Here is a 20,187-nt window from a genome sequence, read left to right as displayed (position 1 = left end):
GGCTTTCAGGGCATGGCACACATTGGCACTTCTTGGTCAGGAGCAGCCCAAACTGACAACTCTTGTGCTTCGTTTCCATCTCCTCTCCTTTGCAGCCCAGCTGCTGCTAGGCTGGGAATATACAGCAGGAAATATAGCAGGAGAGCATCATTTCAGTTTTAACTTGCATCTTGTTTCATTTGTGCCTTTTGCAAAATGATCATAGGTCTGGATTTTATTTGATTTTTTTGGTTGTTTTTATGTAGTGTCAATTTGCAAGCTGTTATCCATTCATTTCTGCAAAGACACGCAGGACCAGGAGTTGTTTGCAAACTACTTGCATGTACATTTTATCCACGTGGGTAGTGCAGCAATCTGTTCGTTTTTGCTCTTAAATCACTGTTATTACATCCGATAAATTAAGGGGATTGGACTCCTGAGCTGGGACTTTGCAGCAGAAATGCCTGCACCTGAACATGACTGGTATGGACTGAGGGGCACTATGGCACTCGGAGAGCATCTCAGGATATCTCTGTGCTCCAAAGAAGCGATGGATCGTGGTGCTTGTTTGCCAACACAGGACTGTTTTTCCTTCATGTTTCCTCGTGGTCTCCATAGAGCCTTGCTGGGCTAATTACTCTTTGCTGGCACAACCCTTGTGCTGTTTGCTTCACTGCTAACATCGGCTGCAATTTACCACCGGAGTGTTTGTTTAAAATCCTGATTATGAACAGATCTCCCATGCGTGCATCCTTACAGCTATTCTTTCTGGCCTTGCAACACGCTGCCAGTAGAGCTCTTTGAGTCAGGAAATGTTTTTTTTTTCCATCAGGGATCGGTCTCTGCAGTGCTGCAGTTTTTCTGGGATAAGAGGGAGAGCCCTGGGAGAGTTTTGGTCCCTTTCCTACCTGAACTGCTTAAAGTGGTAAGGGGTTGCAGACAGGTCACAGCGATATTGAGCTAATTCCCATGGCTAAGTTCATTGCAGGTTCATCTGACATTATTTGGGTATCTGCACGGAGGGCTGAAGTTAATGATTTCCTTTCCCTGTATAGTGAAAGAGAGGCAGAGGTTCCCTCAGAGGTGATGCAGAGCACCAAAGTTATAACCATAGACCACCGAGGGGACTCACAATGACTGTACTTTTCTTCTAGACATCTCTCTCAGGGGTATAAAATTAGGTGGGGTGTCCTCAGCCACCTTTCCTGCTGGTCTCGGCATCCTCTTGGGAACAATTCCTCTCTTTCTGACAAGCTTACCTCAAAGGCAAGGAGACTCACATCACTCTTGTGATCTCATTGCAGGAGGAAGATGAGATAAAGCTCCTCAGATGGAGGCCACTTCCACCAGCCTCAAGAGGATCAAGTTTGGGAAGCTGAAGGTGGTACGCCGGCACTTGCTGCAGAGGTACGAGCACCAGCCCTTCATCTCCTGCCTGGCGGGTTTCTACAGCTGCCGCTGGAAGCGGTACCAACGCAGAAGGACTGAGCCTGGGAAATGCTGCTGCAAGACGGTAAATCAGCTCAGAATCAGCAAAAACATTCATTTCTGCACTGGGAGAAGTCAGTCCCAGCTGAGAAGCTGTTGATGCTGTGGGTCAAAGGCCTGACCTCCCTTAGAGCCCACCATGGTCTCTTGGTGTCCTAGATGGCAGCTCCAGGGGCTGGAGGGGTTGTTGTGCTTCTCTGGTGGGCTCAATTTGTCTGTGCCACCATGCAGAGGGTGTCCCCGAGTGGCTGGTGGTGTCGGGCAGCTGTGGGTCCCTGTGGTGCCAGCCCTGCTCCAGCAGGGCCACCCCGAGCAGGGGGCCCAGCCCCACGTCCAGGCGGCTGCTGGAGATCCCCAAGGAGGAGCCTGCCCTGCTTGTTTTGGAGTAAATGAGGCTCTGACCGATTGTCCTTCTTCCCCCTCTCTAGCGGGAATGTGTGTTTTTCCCATTGCTCGTTGGAGCTTTCTGCTTTTCTCTCGTCTTCCTGTACATGTGGGGTGAAGCGAAAAATGACTACAACAACTTCGACTGGTAAGTGCCTCGTTTTCCTCCTTTCCCATTCGGGTTTTAACGAGACACCCCAGGCAGACAGGGCAATACAGTCACAAGCCAAAGCTTCGATCCCTTAACATCTTGGTTCAAGCACCCAAAATGAACTCCCACGGTCTCTCTGCTGAGGCTCTGCCCTTTGCTTGTACAAGTGTTAAGTGTGGATTTGTGAGAAAGATAACAACCATTGTTGCAAAAATAGTGAATGAAAGGGACTAAATGACTCTTTCCTTCCCTTAGTTTTCTTTTCTTTCTCCTGTTCCCTCTGAAGAAGCGTAGTGGCTGGCAGCAGGGCTATCTCAGGGCAAAGGGAATTGCATGCTCCCAGTCTCGAAACAGAGAAATAACCAGTGTGGTTTTAGGCAAATCCTTTCCTTCTGGCCCCTAAAATTAGATGCCATCCAGATAGCACAAATACCATGGGACAGGAGGAGTAATAATATTATTGAGCCTTTGGGTAAAAAGGAAAGCTTCCCTCCCTCTCCTTGGAGGAGCTACGCCTCTGTAGCTCCTCCAGCTTTCTGGCATTTTCTCCTTCAAATATATTTTCCCTGCAGCCCCTGTGCTAAAGGACCAAAAAAAGCTATTGTAAGATGTACCACAAAAGCTATTATAAGGTTTTATTGCTTTTTAGGTATAACTATGGGAACCTGGGCTTCTGGTTCCTCTGGTCTCTTGTTCTCCTGGTAGTGGCTGCGATCCTGTTCATGTACATCGCGCTGTTGTTGGTAAGTAAGGCTCCTGTTAAGGAGTGAGTTATGGGCCTAGAAAATAAGTACAGGGGTGGTTTAATGTGTCAGACCAAAGTTCAGCCTAGCCCTGACACTTGACAGTAGCTACCTGGGGAGGATTGGGAACATAACGAGGATTTGTGATAATCTCTTCCACCTGTAGATGAGTATTTTCAGCACAGGGGTCTCTAAGCTAGATGTAGGTTCTGTGATTTCTCTCAGTGATTTCCCTTTGGTGAATTTGTCCCATTTCTCCTTCAAAACAAGCAAAGCTGTGCCAGTTTTGGTTATGTGGAAGCTGAATTTTGATATTTGGCAGCAGGGAAGTATGAAGATCTGAGTCTTGTAGTGGTGATGCGTTGTCAAAGCAGTTATTCCTCAAATCCTGAATGTAAAGCTCATGAGAAGAAGGGAAACATTATAGGGTTATATATAGGGTTTGCCTCCAGGTGGAGACTGCAGATGTGGTCACCAAACATTCCTGAACTTTATGCCCAAAGAGAGGCCTTCACTTTTCCAAATCCCATTAAATTTTCCCCACTTTCAGTCTCATTCCTGCTCCAGCTTGCGTTTTGAGATGCCAGGTGCTGGGACTGAGCTTGTGGCTTTGACTCACCTCTGTGACCAAGGCAACTGGCTTTTATCATCAGTTCCTGCTGCTCTTACCCCTTCATTGACGTCTCATCATACAGCCAGCCCGTAAATTGCCCATGGCAGGGAACCTCTTTTAGCCTTGCTCACGCAGTGCCCAACACAACAGGTTTCTGAGGCCCCTTTGTCCCTGCTGAAGTACAAATAAATAGTGATTTTATTTCAGTGCTAGCAATAAAATAACGAAGTGAGAAATAGGACAGCTGCTTGGCCATGCTACAAGCAATCAGTAACGTTATAAAAGCTGTGGACTAACTTATCTCTAAGTAGGACAAATAACAATGTTTAATTACAAGGATTTTGAGGCCTGCTGGTGGCTGTAGAGCTTAATGTCTGTTATTTAGCTAGGTCTACCTGGCTTTCCTGGTGTCAGTGGATCAGTGTGGGTGCTTTGGTGGTTGCAGTGCTACTTTGGGCAACTCTGAGCTTTGCTAAAGATGCCTCATCATTGCTCTTCATCTTCATGAAGCTGTTAATTAATCCACCCAAAGTCACTGGGTATTTCCAAGGGCACTTGGCCTGCTTGCTTGCATCGCTATGTCCATCACGTCTAATTTGGCAAGACTCCTATGATCCTATGATTCCTAAGAGGCTTGCTGTGCTGCCTGCCTGTTACTTCTCAACAGTTTTTTGGCTGAATCAGCCAATTTCAATCACCTGGGACAGACATCCTTACCTGCGGGGACATCGAATGGTGTTGTGGAGGAGGGAGGATTCCACGTGTTGCAGGGAGGACTGGAGATCTTCACCCAGGCAATGCTTCCTTGGGATATTTCGCATCAGCAGCCCAGCATGTCAGAAAGCTGAGCACAGTGATGCCCTTGCTGAGGGAGAGATTTTACAGCAAGGCGTGCTTGGTGTGGTTTTGTTTGTGAGCACCATAATCTCTTCCTCCACCCAACTGGAGCCTCGAGGCCTCCTTCCACATCCTTATTGTGAACCACTGAAGCAAACACTCTTCTGCCCAGCAGCCACCAGTGGCTGGGCAAAGTGCTGCCCAACAAAGCACTTGCTGTCTGTGCAAAGGCTCCCTCCGCCTGCATGCATCAGTGTAATTTTCTTCAGACAATCAGTTTCAATTAATTTAATTGTTATCACTCCCAAGGCAATCTTCTCATCCCCATTAGAGCTAAAAGGTTAAGCTGCGGGGTCTTGTTGCAGGACAGTTCGGGCTCAGCGGAGAAGAAAAATATTTCCTTGTTCAGTCTGTCAAACACAGCAGATGATATTTGCCTCTCTTCACTCAAACACATTCATTCCAAGCGATTTTTGGGGAGGTAACTCATGACTTTATAATGTAAAGGGGTTCATATGTGCTGGGGTCTCTGCATTCATACACTAAGAGGACTCAAAATTGTATGTTGGCACTGAAGTCCAAAGAGGGACCTCAAACTTTTATCCCTAAGAGATCAGGGTGTCATGGAAGCTCTGAAAGCCTCCATTTGTTTTTTTGGGCAGAAAGTGAATGTAGAAACCTGGCTTGTGCTGTCACGCCTCCACTGCAGTGAATCCCAGGGTATGTGTGAGAGCAGTTTGGAGGAGCCAGACCTGCTGGTGGTGGTTGTCCTTTGGCCTGAAGAAGTCTTGCTGTAGGTGGAACTGTGCAAGACACTGCTAAACACGGCTGCTCTCTGTGGAAGAGCAGATCGGACAGGTCCTGAGGCAGCTTTTGAGGAGCCAGAGCACACAGAGGACAGATCTTGTCCACATCACATCGTCTCACTGGTCCATCAAGATGTGTTCTCCTCCAGTGACCAGTGGAACAACTGCAAGAGCTCCTCCTTCACCATCCGAGGATGAAACTTGGTGATTATTCTTCTTGTAAGCTGGTAATGAGCTGTTGCTTCTATCCCTAAGAATGAGCTTTTCCTCCAATGGCATCCCCAGATGTGCTGCATCTTTTGTAGGAAAGTTACACCGTAGTAGCAGGGGAGTGTGGAGTTGAGCACAGCCTCTGAAATAGGCATTTGGATGCACCTTGGAAGGACCAAATCTTTGTAAGATTGCTTGCAGACAAGGGGAAAATTTGGAAGTGTCTTTTTCTGCAGGGACTTGGATCATAAATTATTGTTTCAGTGGAGTACTGATGTCTCCTAATAGATGTTTTGTTCTCTAAACCCTCATACCTGGTGATACTGGTTCCCAACCATCCCTTACAGTTGTTGGGAAGCTTTCTCCATGCACCTGAGCATAGACCCACGTGTTTGCACAGCAGCAAGGCATCTGAGCTGGTGAAACTTATCAAAAGGTATCTGGGCTGGTGAAACTCATCACCAGGTTCATCAGTTGTCTGTGACAACCTGAAGATAGTCTCCAGCAGAGCCATGGATTCGTTTTCCTCATCCTTGGTGTTCAGGGCCTCTCAGGTTGTTCCCTGCCCTGTCTGGGGTCTGTGCTGTGCCTCATGGCACCCTGATTCCCAAGGGCTCCAACTTGCCAGCAGGGAAAGGAACACACCAGCCATAGGGCCACAGCTGGGGATTAACCTAATACAAACCAGAGGTTTTGAATCTCCAAGGCAGTTTTCCGTGTTCTGAGATGTGCATTTCTTGCATTTCTTGCAATTACTGTCAACGTGTGGTTTCCTTTGCTCTCTGCTCTGTATTTTATTTATTTATTTTTTTTTGAGACTTTTACTCCCTGAGCTGTCTCCCTTGGATGATATGCCTCAATGACAACAAATATATAGAAAACAATTAAGGTTGCTGCTATATTTTTCATGTCATGGATGCTGGCCCAGGCCATATTCTATCAGAGTTTGTATTCACAAAGTGTGTACCCCAAAATGCTCAAATATCTGTCACTCATGAGAAGGTTTTGATCCTACAAGGCAGTTTTGGTGTGTGCTTGGCCATTTCAGGAGCGTATTTACTGTAGCAGTAACCACTTCTCTCCATTCACCTGCCCTGCCTTGCTGTTTTGCAGAAAGGCCTAAAGTGACTTCCCTATATAAAAATAATTCCAGAAATGCCTCATTTTGTCATTTTGTACCAAGATACAAACTATCTCTTCTTGGTTTCCCAGGTCCTAGCGATGTGTTTGCTTGCAGAAGGTCAGCAGCTGTACCTGCACTGGAGTCACAAGGTGGGGAGAGGGTTTTCTGGTAACCCTAACCATGCTTTGAACAATCAGCCTGTGCTGTTTCCCTGCATGCAAAACAGCTTAGGTCATAGGAGAGAGGGAAGAGATTAATCTTAGGAGGTTTTAATATCCACACTAATGAAATCTCCAAGTGAGCTAATCACCCCAAGCTCCCTGTGCAGTCAGATGAGGGAAATGAACCCTCCAAGGATGCAAATCATCCAGCTGGTCACAGACACCTAAACTGAGATGAGATGAATCACACCTAAAGTACCTTTTCTCCCCACTGTCTCTAAAAGGAGCCCATGGTGACTCACTGAGGTGAGGATGTCTGTATTTGACAAGCCTACATGTGGTTACATGTAGACAAAGGCAAAGTTTCCATGAGAAGCACAGCGTAAGTCCCTGTAGCAGGATCCAGCAGCTTTAAAAACAGTGCTGCAAAAAGATGCATAAGAATCACCTTTCTTCAGAAATTCTTGAAAGCCAGGTGAGGTTTGTCAAAAATAAGCCTCTAGCAGTTTAGGGGAAAGCGTAATAAGATTGAACATCCTGCAGTGAAGGGGAATAGCTGAATGTCAAAATACTTGATCCTCTTTTTCTTCATTTACACAGTGGAAACAATCATTTTCACTATCAAAAATGGGCCTCCGGAAGAACCAGAAAGCTGAAGAGCAATCTGTGGGAAATACTGAGGCTGCATGCCTATATGGAAGAGATTAGGGACTGATTATTAGGATGCTGATCTGTAGGATGTCCCTGAAGACTGGTTAGGGCCTTGGTCCAATTTCTTCTTGTGTTTAGTTCTCAGCAGACAGACGATGTTCCAGGAAAAGCTGTCATCATAACTTCTTGGTACCAACCTGGGCAAGAAGCCCCAGCACAGAATGAGCTGGCCCTTCGCTTTTTTTTTTAGTTAAAGATTAAATTCTTATTTCTGAACTACAGAAGTGTTTGCAGTTGCTGAATCCAGTTCCAAAGCAACTCAGCATAAGGGAGCTGTGCTGATGTCTCTTTTGGGTTTAATTTGGTGCTTCTGAATTCAACCAACTACAGGATTTAATGATAGTTGTTCATCTAGGCTCCATCTATATCAACAGACAGAGAGAGGCATCTCTTATCATACAGCAAGTGGAAATGGATCACGTCTGTAAATTCCTCTCTTTTTCCCATGACTATAGAGGGAGCCTTGAGGGCTGACTCAGGCTAGGTACTTAACTTGTAAAATCAGTTTTGCTATACAGAAAATCCAATTTATAGCACCGTGGGTCTGGTTTTAGTCCCATTAGATCTCTTTGTCTATGAACTGGCACAGCCAAGCTTGTGCATCCCAAATTTATTGAGTCCAAGCTGCTTAAAGAAGCCTGTTAGGCAAACAGTTTGCACACCCTATGCAGAAATGCCAAAGTTTATTTATGTCCTTTTTATCTCCACAGATTGGGACTTTTCTTGTCCTGGGCTTCTCTATCACAGCCCTCTTCATATTATCTGTACTCTGGGGTGATCAGTGGAAAACAGTCCGCCTCTCGTTCCAGGTAAGAGGTTTGTTTGAAAGGAGGTTATTTGAAAAAAACACTAAAACACTGCTTTCTTGAAGTATTGTGTGGCAATCAGTGGAAATTATTCCATATGGTAAATGTTTTTCACATGGGTTTTCTTGGCAATCTGTGCAGTTTTGCATAAACTTTTATTAAGACTTAACATTTCCCATAGGAAGGAAGGAGCCAAGACCTGAAGTTTGGTATCAAGCTATCTGTTTGATGTATTGTATCTCATTTTTGGAAGTCACGTCCTGTTTTTTAACTTTTTTGGCAAACCTGTTGTAAGTGCACTGTTAATTAGCAGGTACTGAGGGCAGGTAAATCAGACCCTTTGGCTGGTGGGGTTACTGGAGCAAGAACTCACTCCCTACTCAGCTCATGCCAGTTCAGCAGCTTTTAGCATTAGCCCAATTTCAGTCTCCTGTGACCCAGAAGAGCTTCATCCCTTGAGGACAGGAATCAGGGCTAATGCTCTGGCAAAGGTAAAGAGGAAGTTTCTGCTTCTCCTCCCCTTTTCAGTCTCTAGGGGAGGAGAATGGAGAGGAGACACAAAATCTTTTGGGTTTCCCACAGGTGTGGTTTATTTTGGGTGTTCACGCCCTTTGAGATGCTTCACCTGGCCTCCTGCTGCTGTTCCCAAAGGACACGAGTCTTTTGCAGATCCTGTGTCCTGTCCACTAGCCCTGCATAATTATCTCAGATATCCTGGCTATCTCAGGTGGCACCTTTGTTGATGCAACCGCATCCTGCTTCTGGTCAAAAGAAGTTGGCATCAGGTGTCCAGGGCAGACAGTATCACACACGATGACACCTCTCAATGACTTCTGCTTTCTCCAAACCTTAAATTTTAGAAAACTGGGCATGGACCAAGTGATAGGAAAGGCTGAGGAAACTCCAGTTTGTTGACATCAGATTGATGATTTAGTTGCAGTGGAGATGACTGTTGCCTGGATGAGATTGGATTGGATTAGACTGGATTAAAAATGCTGCTCCCTGAAAGATGTTCACAGGTTTTTGTGTAGTAGTAAAGGTGTAGTAGTAAAGCTTTATACTGAAGTGAGGAGCACTCCAACCTGGGTGTGGGAGATAATGAACTGCTGGTGTCCACAGCAGGAGCCCATCTATGTGGGAGGCTGCAGCTGTGTTGGGGCTTGTTTCTGTCTGTATCCACGCTTCATCCTTCGAATAAAATCCTTTTTTCTCCTTGCCAGATCACAGCCCCCTATCTCCACATAGGGGCAATAACCATCATGGTCCTCCTCTCCTGGCCCATGGCTCTGTATGCCATCAGAGCAGATAAGAAAGGTACAGTAGCTCTGCTTCCTGCTCCCTGTATGACAAAAGACACTTGTCAGTGTTGAAAATCAGGTGTGCAGGAGCCCTTTCCTCCCATATCCACACTCCAGCTGGAGGTGAACTTTAATTTTTGATTATTCCAGAGAAATTAGCAGGCCTGGGGCTTACGCCAGGCATTGTCTTGGGTCTGCCTATATCTGATAGTGATCTGCATGATACCTTGCAGAGTTTTGGCGTATACCAAGGTAGTGACAAGCCCTAAAGATAAGGAGATTAGCTAAAGTCCCCAAGTTCTAGATCATGGATGGAAATTTTGTCAGCCCTCTGAAGAAGTGAGCAGCCAGTGGCTGAAATTGCTATGCTCAGCTTCACTGTCTCAGAAAGTCAGTCCAGAATAGAGAATCCTAGGAAAAGCCAGATGAGTTGGGGAGAAGAGCTTTCAAGTTGGTTGTTAAAGGATTTTGTTTTCCTTTCCTGGTGTTGAGAGCTCCAAGAAGTGTAAGGAAAGGAGTCAAGAACAACTGCTTAAGAGCCTGGCTCTGGCACCAGCTTTTTTTCTCTGACCTAGTTTTTCCATATATTCAATGTTGTCTACATGACACCCATCTCTGGATGTGGCTTTGTACCAGAAACCATTGGCCTCAGACAGAATAGGCTGGTGGGAGCATTTCTTTTTCCGCCTAGGAATTTCTCTACATTTAATTGCAGCTGGGGGTAGGGAGGAACATTTTGGGACCCAAGACTTTACATCCCACTGTGCCTATTGGTCACTCAACTTCATACGTTGGCTTGGTGTAACCCCAAGTTCTTTCAGAGCCAGTGATACAGTGTGTATAGGGGTGGTGGTACCCACCTAAAAAAGCAATTTTGGTGCATAGGTGCTTCTCAGAGGAACTGTTTCATTCTCTGAGGTGAAGGGTGCCCACTGGGACTCTTAAGTAACATGTCAACAGACTCCAAAGACCATAGGTAATGAGTTGGCAGGTTTCTGAGATGCAGTACCCATAGAGTCAGTGTCAGTAGGATGTCACGTACAGAAAGCCACTGACAGCAGTCTGAAGGAACCAGGGAAGCATTCTTGTGGAGGGGATGGAGCACAACTGGAGGAGAAAGGTTCCTCCTCTTTTTTTTTTTTTTTTTTTAAAATGGGGAATGAAACTTTAAAATGTTGCCTGCTCTTATCTGAGTAAGAAAAAAAATAAAAAGCATCCTTCTTTTGAGGATCATCCCTCTACAGGTGGGGGAAATTGCGTTGCACCATCTCTAAAGAAAAAGAAGTGAAGGCTGTGTCTTGCTGGAAGGCATAGGGAGATGCAATTGCAGCACAAAACTTGCAATCCTAGCCTAAACAGCCCAAATCCTTCTTTGTCCTGGACTGTATTGTTTGGACAGACGGTGAAAATTAGGGGAAGAAGGGATGGAAAATGGGATGGGACAAAGCCCAACAGTTATTTAGCTGGAGGGCTGTATTAAAAGTCACATGGCAAGGCAAACACTGTGCTACCAAATGGATTAACTCTAGCATTCCTCCTTCAAATTTTTGCAGTTGTTCAGGTGGTAATTGTTGGTCCATACCTGGCTATCCTTCTCTTTCTTTTCTTGATACCTCTGGGGATGTACTCGCCTTGCATCAGAGAGGTGGGGACACTTGGACCAAAGCCAGCCCTCATTGGACACCGCGGAGCACCAATGGTAGGTTTGCAGAAGCTATTTTACATCATTTCTTCATCCCATATGTTGTTGCCTTCATCATCATCATTTTTATTTTTTATTTTTCCTAAGAAATCAGTGGAGGGTGGAAGGGGAGACATTTCAGTTTGGAGCTGTCAGCCAAGCGATCACTGTGTGCGTTTGCTAACAGGGAACATGGTGGGTTTGGTGGCTAAGGTGGAAGAAAGCAAACAGGAGACTTAACAAGATAATGGTGGTCCTTTAATATAAAACAGGTGTTACAAGGAGACAGAAAGTATTTACAGAGTCGTCCAGAGTATGTTTAAAGCCAGTCTGCTCATAGGCCATTTTTTTCCACAGTTGGCACCAGAAAACACTGAGATGTCATTTCAGAAGACAATTGAACATGGTGGGGATGGTCTTGAAACAGATGTCACCATTAGGTAAGGGGAAAACATCACACCTCCCAAAGCAGATACTTCTTTTGTTGCCTTTGGAGCCATGTAACGTTGGGCAATTTGGTTCTGCCAACAGCTGGAAGAGGGTTCCTCAGCTGATGCATGATGCTAAGGGCTGTGGGACATGGCTCTTCTTAATAAGCTTTTATCTAAAAATCATTACTTCTACAGGATATTTTAAGCACTTCTGCAACATATAAAGACAAGTCCCTACTGTGGTCTGACTTCCAGGCCTCAGTGAAGGTTTTATCAGGCCTAGAAACCACCAGAAAATTGTGGTTAGACCTGTGCTGTCATTGTCGTAATTATTAGACCTTTAATTACCTTAGTGTATGGGACTCTTTGCCATGACCTTCTGACCTACTGGGCAGGATGAGCAGTTTCTAGGCACTTAGTAACTAAAATACTAATATTTAGGTGTTCTATTAATAAAAACCTTTCTATAGAAGAGAATTTTGCCTTCCTATCCATTTAAACTTCAGTCCTCTGAAACCTGTAGAGGCGCTCTGGTGTCAGCAAAAAGAGCCTTTGGCCACAAGTTACTACCCATTTTCTTTTAGGGGCTGGCAGGCATCAATGCCACCATCTCCACTTTGCCCCTGAAGGAAACGAGTCACAGTGAGGTGCAGCTTCACCAAGGTCACCCAGCAATATTTAAGCTTGGAATAGCTTGGTGTCTTGGTGGCCCAGATGTTGTTCTCACCTGGTTTGACTCTGCTTGTGCCATGAATGATCTCCACTCCAGGTGACCTGAATTCTTGCTCTCCAACAGCTACGATGGCGTTCCTTTCCTCATGCATGACAGCAGCTTGAGGAGGACAACCAATGTCAAGGAGGTCTATCCCAATGACACTGCTCAAAATGCAGCCTTGTTCTCCTGGGATGCCCTGAAGGAGTTGAATGCTGGAGCATGGTTCCTTAAGGTAAGCACCATAAATGACTGTGATGTTGTAGAAGAGACACCAGCTGGCTACAGCTTATTAGTATGAAAGAAGAGAAACTTTTTGTTGAGCCCAGACTTAAAGTCAGTAGAACTCCATCAGCTGGGGTCTCCTTGCTTTGTCCCTTTGGCCTTTAGGCCCAGGAGACCTATTTTATTTGGCTGGTGGGTGTTCTTGTATCTCCTTATCGTGGCAGCAGCAGAACAGATGGGCTGAAGAAAGAAGAAAACAGCTGCTTGTGCAAGGTGCTGTGTGTAATACAGCTAACGTGGTGGGACAGAGAATCACAGCAGAGCTAGCTACACAATTTATGTCCCAGAAGCAGTGTCATCTGGGTTAATTATCCCTGTTTCTCAGGTAGAAGAGCTAAGCAGAACAGAATATCCTCACCTATGGAGGGTGGATGTCAAACATTTTCCTTCACAGAGATATGAAATATTTGCATGCAGCTTACTACTAGATGTGACTGACTGACTGATTTCATTTTTGTATCTATTCGTTTCTAGGACAAACCCTTTTCATGCATGGGCTCACTGTCAAGGGCAGATCAAAACCAGGCAATGAATCAGTCAATTTACAAGCTAAGTAATTTCTTGCGCCTCGCAGACAGTCAGAATAAACTTGTCATCTTTGATCTCTACCGCCCTCCAGAGAAACATCCTTACAGGTACTCGTGGATCAACAGAACCCTGGAAGTCATCCTCAACGAGTCGGGGATTAGACCCCATCTGGTAGGCTGGCCACTCTTCTTTGTATCCCTTTTTCTTGTTCTCTGAATTGGGGTCATGCTTGGCGGGACTTCACCAGCATTCAGTCTTTCCCCTTGCATCCCAGCTGTTTTCAGAGGCATCATTTGGAATATATTCCTACTATCAGTACCTCAGCAGGTACAAAGTGGCACAATGCTACAGCAACACAGCAAATCAGAAAGTGTAGATAGACCAGTGATGCCTTAGACCCCTAACTGTGTCTTTTCACCACTGTGATAACTGTCAGCCTACACCCTAATAAGCCACCCCTGCTTATTTTATATATTGCATAGAAACTTCCTGGTTTAAATTAAAGTAGCTGGGAGGCTTTATTGCCTTCCTCCCTCGCTGTGAACTCCTTGCTTAGGATGGATGCTAAATCCATGTGGAGCAGGTTATATATCCATTGATTTCCAAAGTTAGGCTGATCCATATCTGCTCCCATGCTAGGAGGAAGGAGAACAGAGTATTTTCTGTTGCCTTTCCCATTCACCAAAGTAGCCTTTTCATTCATTTCAAACACCACATCTTTTGTTGGGCTGTGTGAAATGTTCTTACTGATTTCAAGTTGATAAGAAGGAACAGTGAATACTGATTTATTGATGAAAGTGACTTGCAAATTGAAACCCTGAATCTCCATGTGCTTTGATCACTGCAAGAAATATATCATTTGACAGGCTGGGTTAAGTCCCTCAAGATCTTATCTTTACTGGATTTGTTTGAAGGGCATAGCATATTAGTGAGCTCACTGTGAATTCACCGAGTCCTCTTGTCGCCTGCAGGTCCTATGGCTGGAGAATGATATGAGGTCCTTTGTTCACTCTGTTGCTCCCGGGTTTCAGCAGACAATGGGCACTAAAGCCCCAGTTGAAGACCTTTTGATGGACAATATTGTCAAACTCAATCTGGCCTACACTGAAATGTCCAGTGAAGATATCCGGTAGGTTGCAGTTTCAGCCCCAAACACTGTTGTCGAGGACATTTGCTTCATGTGTGTGGCAATGCCTCCCTCCAGTGACCAGCCCCAGGATCTACAGCATTTCTGACAACAGCTCTTTTAGGTTAAGTGGCCGACCCTGTTACGTTTTGGAGTTGAAGGACTTTATTTCACTCCAACTCTTTACTCTGTGTAGGGCCAAGAGGTGGCATATGTAATTGCACCCCGCTTTGTCCAATTCCATATTTACTTGACTGGGATCTGAGGATTTTCTAACCAGAAGAATTCAGGTGTCTCCTGGTTTCTACACATGCCATCCTCAATATTGCTAATAACGAACCATGGAGAACAAAAAAAAAAACAAAACACAACTATTCAACCTCCTATGGCCTCCACAAACATCAGTGTGAGTGCATAATGCTGTGGTGAGAGAACACAACACTCTTGTAGATGGTATTTTGGAGACTTCATTACCGTCTCTGTTGCTTGGGACACACTAACAAAATACTCTCTCCAGTGGAAGGCTCCACATTTATTGAAGGATTCTCCAAAATGATTGTCTTTCTTACATAAACAGATATTTTTAAAAACCCACGTGAAATGTCTTACCTATCCATCTCTCTTTCTGTACATAGGATTTCTTTTTCTTTTCCCGTGCTCAAAAGCATTGAAAACCAATTAAAAACAATTGCAAGAAAATGTTTGGCCCTTTGGATAATAATAATGTTCATGTTTTCTTAATGATAATTTTCCCAACATTTACAATGCTAGGTAGATCTGTCTGGGTAAATCCTGGGCAGACTGTAGATAAATTTACATGTGCTCATACTGATGATACATTCCCTTAGTGTTTTACAGGGAATGGCCTTGCTTCATATTAAATTTCAGTAACTTATAAGGAGTTCACGAATGGCCCGCTGTTGACTGCAAACATAAGAAGCATGAGCTTTAAGATTATTTTAAACACACTATTGGGAAATGACAAATGTGTTTTTAGGTGAAATACTGAATTTGAGCTAGCAGCCCCCAACTACATTGGGATTGTCCCCCTGGGCCCTGCTCTCGGGAGGCCCCCCCTGCAGCGCTGCATTCAGCTCTGGGCCCAGCACAAGGACACGGAGCTGCTGGAGCGGGCCTGGAGGAGGCCACGAGGATGCTCAGGGGCTGGAGCAGCTCTGCTGTGGGACCAGGACAAGGGGCAGCGGCTGGAGCCTGGCAGAGGGGAGGCTTCGGGAAGAAATTGGGAAGAAATTCTGCCCTCTGAGGGTGCTGAGGGCCTGGCCCAGGCTGCCCAGAGGAGCCGGGGGTGCCCCAGCCCTGGCAGTGCCCAAGGCCAGGCTGGAAGAGGCTCTGGGCAACCTGACCTAGCGGGAGGTGCCCCTGCCCATGGCAGGGGTTGGAATTAGATATTATCAACCAATTATTGGCTGGTTGGGCTTCCTTTCTTTTCCTGATCTATGTCCCATAGCAAGTTAGGACAGAATTGCCATACAGAATTGCCAGCTCTCCTTGATTCAGCCCCAAGGAAGTACTAACCTCCTTGCTTTTCTTAATGAAGGCAATTGCCTCTTGGTCTTTTAAAGGAAATACGCGGAGGCAAACATCACCACCAACCTCTATGTGATAAATGAGCCGTGGCTCTTCTCCCTGGCGTGGTGCTCGGGGGCACACTCTGTGACCACTAATGCCGTCCACACGCTGAAGAATCTCAGCCAGCCCCTCTTCCTCATGGTAAGCAGTGATCCTCCCTTGTTCTTGGGGTACAAAATAGGAGTCAGATATTCATGGGTACCTTTAGAGACCATGGTTCGATTCATAAATGGATTAAGTCCCTCTGCATGCAGACGGATTTAACGTGAGCCTGTTTCACCTCATTCCTGTGAGCCACTCCAGGTATCATCATCCCCCTTTCCTGGTTCTTCTTGGCCCATGGAGAAGCACCCTAGTTGGCTGGACTTGGAGACTCAGGCCTGACACGAGGGAAAAATAAGTCATACCGAGACTTGTCTAGGGTTAAAGGAAGGAGCCTTTGAGGGCATATGTGGATACTGCACGAGGATTTCAATTTCTAAGCTTCTAAAGAACCTTATTGCTGTCAGAAGTTCCTAAATCCCAGGAACTCCTGCATTCCTTCAGAAACTTGGTCTGCGGAGCACCTGGGGCACTGGTCTCACCAGAGTCCCTGCGTTCAGCTTACCTCTCTGACTGACTGGTTTCACACTCTTGAAGTAGATTTCACGGTTCTCCCATCTCCCATCCAGCAAACTGCATCATTTCAGTCCATTCTGAGGGCAGAGGAGGTCTGATGTGAGGACAAACCTTCAGATTCTCTTGGACTTGAAGCAGGAACCAACCCAGCCCCTCTGTGGTTTTCACTAAAGGACAGTTTTGCCAGGAGCAACCAGAGGCCATCTGTTAATATTAGTGTCATAGGCAAGCAAAGAAAACTACAGGGCCTGCCTGCCCAAACAAGTCCCTATTGTATTCACTGTGATGTGGTCCAGTCTCCGTGGCCACGCAGCAGTCTTGTTTTTACTGACTAATGATTTAGCACCAACACCCGCTGGCAGGTGACCTCTTTCAAATGCCACCAAATATCTCAAAGCATTCACATGCACACCAGGGAGCTGAATTGCCATGATCAAGAAGCGAGGAGGGGCTAGAGCAGCCTTCTTGCTTGTTTTAGGGTCCTTGGTGTTGGACATGTCCTCTGTTGTTCTCTTCCAGACGCCGCAGCAGTACAACATCATGTGGATCCTGACGGACCTGGCCTCTGTGCTCCTCATCTCACTCATCTTCGCTCTGCACTGGTAAGTACTGAGCTGCTAGCGGCCATGCTAGCCTGATCTCTTGTCCCCCTCGGAGGAATGAAGGGATGCTTTCAGTGACCTGAAGGTTTAAAACTGCTCTAGAGGACATCTTCCTCTTCAAGGATTAGGAATAATTAAAAAAAAAAAGGCCTTGAAGTTTCCAAAAACCTCTGCACTGCTCCTGCTTGCTATATATTTCCCTTTCCTTTTGGGAACTCAGACATTGCCTACCCAAAGGATTCAGTGCAGACTTGGTGGGTTGAGAGTAGCAGCAGAGTCCAGTTGTCAAACCTGGAAAACAAACCGATTTTTCTATTTTTCCTATTTACATTATTTGGACATTTGATGTAATCTAGGAGGAGAGCGCTCCTTAATATTTGTGCACCTCATGTCTCTTTGCATATATCAGGGCCACTGAGGAATCCATCCTCACAGATGAACATATCCAAGTGTCACAGACACCGTGTTTTCTTTCCTCCAGTGCTGTCCAAGACATTATCTAGGTTTAATTATGGAGAAACTGGGGTCAGGCTGCTGGATGCTCAGCTCTGCTGTGGTTAACAGCTCCACATGGATGACAGCTCTGCTTTTGCTTGGGAAGGATGGGGAGGGCTTAGTGCCTTCAAAATGCTGTTTTACACGTGAAACGTGGACACTTAGACATCCCAGCTGGGCACCAAGATCCCTTCTCACTAAAGAGCTGAGCAAACCCCAAATACCAGGCCTGACAAAGTAGAAAAAGGGTGATCAGGGCTCCAGGGAGCTGCGGGGGGAACCGCAGCAAGCAGTGGCCTGATCCAAGCACTTTGCCCCTGGCAGGTGGCGAGAGAGGAGTTTCTCCTGCTGTGCCCACGATGGTGGCTCGATGCTGGAGAGCGGCACCTACAACAAGTTCAGGACAGGTGAGCGGGGCGAGGAGGGGCAGGAGATGGATCCTGCTCGGGGTCGCCTCTGTGGGGGCACCGGGGGCCTGCCGGGTGGGTTGGTGACGGGTGCCATCATCAAAGTCCTGAGCAACCTGAGCTATGCTTCAAGCAGAGGTTGGACCAGAGAGCTCCAGAGGTCCCCTCTGACCTGCATTGCTGTGGGATGCTGTGAAAAGGGAACACAAAGGCACCGAGCACTCTCAGATCTCTTGGGGATACCCCCATGCTCCAGGTTTCTGGACTAAAGGAGCAGACAAAATGACCCAACTGCAGGATTTTTTTATTTTTTATTTTTGGCCAAGCTGTTTGCTCGTGACAGCTGGCAGAACAGCTGCAGGTGTGTCAGTAGCTCACTGCTCGTCTTCTGTTGCAGAGCTCAGCAACATGCCTGCTGTCGTGGCCTGACAGGGGCAAGGAGGAGGCGCAGACCTGCTGTCTCGCAGAGGATCGGAGAGCGAAGCCTGCCCGGAGGGTCTGCCTGGCAAGGAGGAGCCATTTCCCATGCCTGGCAGGGGTTCCTGGGGTGTAGGGGAGCACGGATGGGGCTGTGTCCATGACGAAGCTGTGCACTATGGTGAAAGGATTAAAATTCCCCAGCAGCATTCATGTAGGAACCACCACTTCACCCTGAGCCCACTGCTATCTCATCCTGTAGGCCCTCCTGCAGCGTGTAAGCCCTCTGTTTGTGCAGCTTTGTTTTATCCTCGCTGCAAACACCCTCTGGTCCTCCTTGCCCTTGGCTGCCCACATTTCTCCAGCCTCCTGTCCACCATCTCCCTTCCTCCTCTCAGGTCTTCTCCAGCCCCAGGAGCTCGCCAGCCCCACCACGATGGTCAAGTGCTGCTGGGTGGCCCACCAGGGTCTGTGCCTCTCCATAACACAGGCAGGGACAGCTCAGATTTTCCTTTCCCCTCCTCAAGTCCTGCCATAAACCCAAACGGGACAGGCTTCACCCTGGCTGTAGGCGAGGAAGTATTTTCCACAGGTGTTAAAGGATTTCTTGGTGCCTTGGCCATGTAACCACCAGGACAATAACCAGGAGCACAACACGTTTCTTCATGGAGCTAGGCGTGAGCTGGCTCCATGAGGTGTCCAGTTTGCTTTTCCCTTGGGAAGGTCTTTGTTACCTGCTCTGCATCCTGGCATTTATTCTGATTTTCGTTTCTCCTGGTGGCTGCTGGCACGTATGGGGGAGGAATTCCATGCCCATGCAAGGGAGGTGTGAGCATCTCCAGGTTTAAGCCATACATTTCTACTTGAACAGATAATAAAACACTTTTTTTTTTTTTTTTTTGTAAATTGTAAGTGATGTTTTAAATACAGTTTGGCTCTCCAATCCTCTTTTGTTCTTATTCCAGGGGATTGGGAAAGGGGAAGAACGTGGCATTCAGATCATCATCATTCAGAGGGGTGTTTCTGCTGAATGAACACATCATAAATGAAAGGTGAAAGGGAAGTACAAGGTTTCAAAGCTGTGTTGATGAGCCCTCAAACCTTTCCAAGCTTGCAATTTTGGAGCATTTTGGAGGCTAGATGTGCAAAAAAGCAATAGCTTCCTTTGGAAAAGGGCAAAAGGATTGGTGCAGAGCAGCTCTAGATCTATGAAGCGTGCAGAAAGCTTCTAATGATGGTGTTAGCACCCTACCCACCTCCTTAATTTTCTTAATTTTTGTGTCAAGCTCCCCATTGCTGCATATTCTCACCAGGAGCCCCATTCCACACCAGGAGTCCTCTCCCTGCTGAGGACCTGGGGGCCCTGATCCCACCCGTGGAGCCACCACCACGACCGCACAGTGCAGGACAGCCTCCCGCGAGCCATTTTATGCCTTTTAATGAGAATATTTCACTTGGACATACGTTTTTTTTTTGTGTTACATTGCTCGGTGTGAATACAAAGAGGCCAGCAGATGCTAATACATATGACACACAGGCACACACACACAGAGTCCCAGCACCCCCTACATGGTGGGGTGCACGGGAGGCCAACAGGGCTGTGAACGAAGGGATGAGGGTGGCGGTGGGGGAAAGCTGGCCCAGACCAGCACTGGAGAACATTTCTAGGCTGCATCGTCTACTGAGCGTGTTCTGGGAGGCAGGGGTGGCTGGAGGATCTCCTAGCAGCCCTGGCTGGCTGGTGGACATCTCCAAGCAGCATTTTGTTTGCTTTGGTGGAGAAACCAAGGTCCAAAGCCACTGCTGCATCCCCATCAGGTGCTGTGCTCCTGGCAGCCTGGCAGGCAGCGCTGCTGGGGGACTGAGCCCAATAAGCCCAGCAAAGGTTACTGGAGCTTAACTGGTTAGTGACACCAACATCAGATCTCGGTGGACAATTCTCACCCCTCCTGATGCCACCTGCCCAGGCACGTGCTCCGCTGAAG

The 20,187-nt window shown here is 46.7% G+C and overlaps 1 protein-coding gene across 1 annotated transcript; it reads left to right on the top strand.

Moving 5' to 3' along the window:
• Window positions 1-1,309: 1,309 nt before the first annotated feature.
• On the top strand, window positions 1,310-19,236 carry GDPD4 (glycerophosphodiester phosphodiesterase domain containing 4; the record flags this gene model as incomplete). Its single annotated transcript, XM_084305853.1, has 16 exons — window positions 1,310-1,492; window positions 1,896-1,999; window positions 2,652-2,745; window positions 6,424-6,483; window positions 7,917-8,015; window positions 9,233-9,326; window positions 10,864-11,009; window positions 11,349-11,431; window positions 12,219-12,369; window positions 12,894-13,118; window positions 13,919-14,076; window positions 15,657-15,804; window positions 16,801-16,883; window positions 17,703-17,923; window positions 18,601-18,692; window positions 19,168-19,236. 16 exons carry the CDS (start codon window positions 1,310-1,312, stop codon window positions 19,234-19,236), a joined length of 2,010 nt encoding a protein of 669 aa, XP_084161979.1.
• Window positions 19,237-20,187: the final 951 nt, after the last annotated feature.

This window comes from Netta rufina (assembly GCF_964035555.1).
Source record: "Netta rufina genome assembly, chromosome: 1".
NCBI classification, from domain to species: Eukaryota; Metazoa; Chordata; class Aves; order Anseriformes; family Anatidae; genus Netta; species Netta rufina.
Note: the sequence above shows the minus strand (reverse complement) of the source record. Positions and strands in the feature narration are given on the sequence as shown.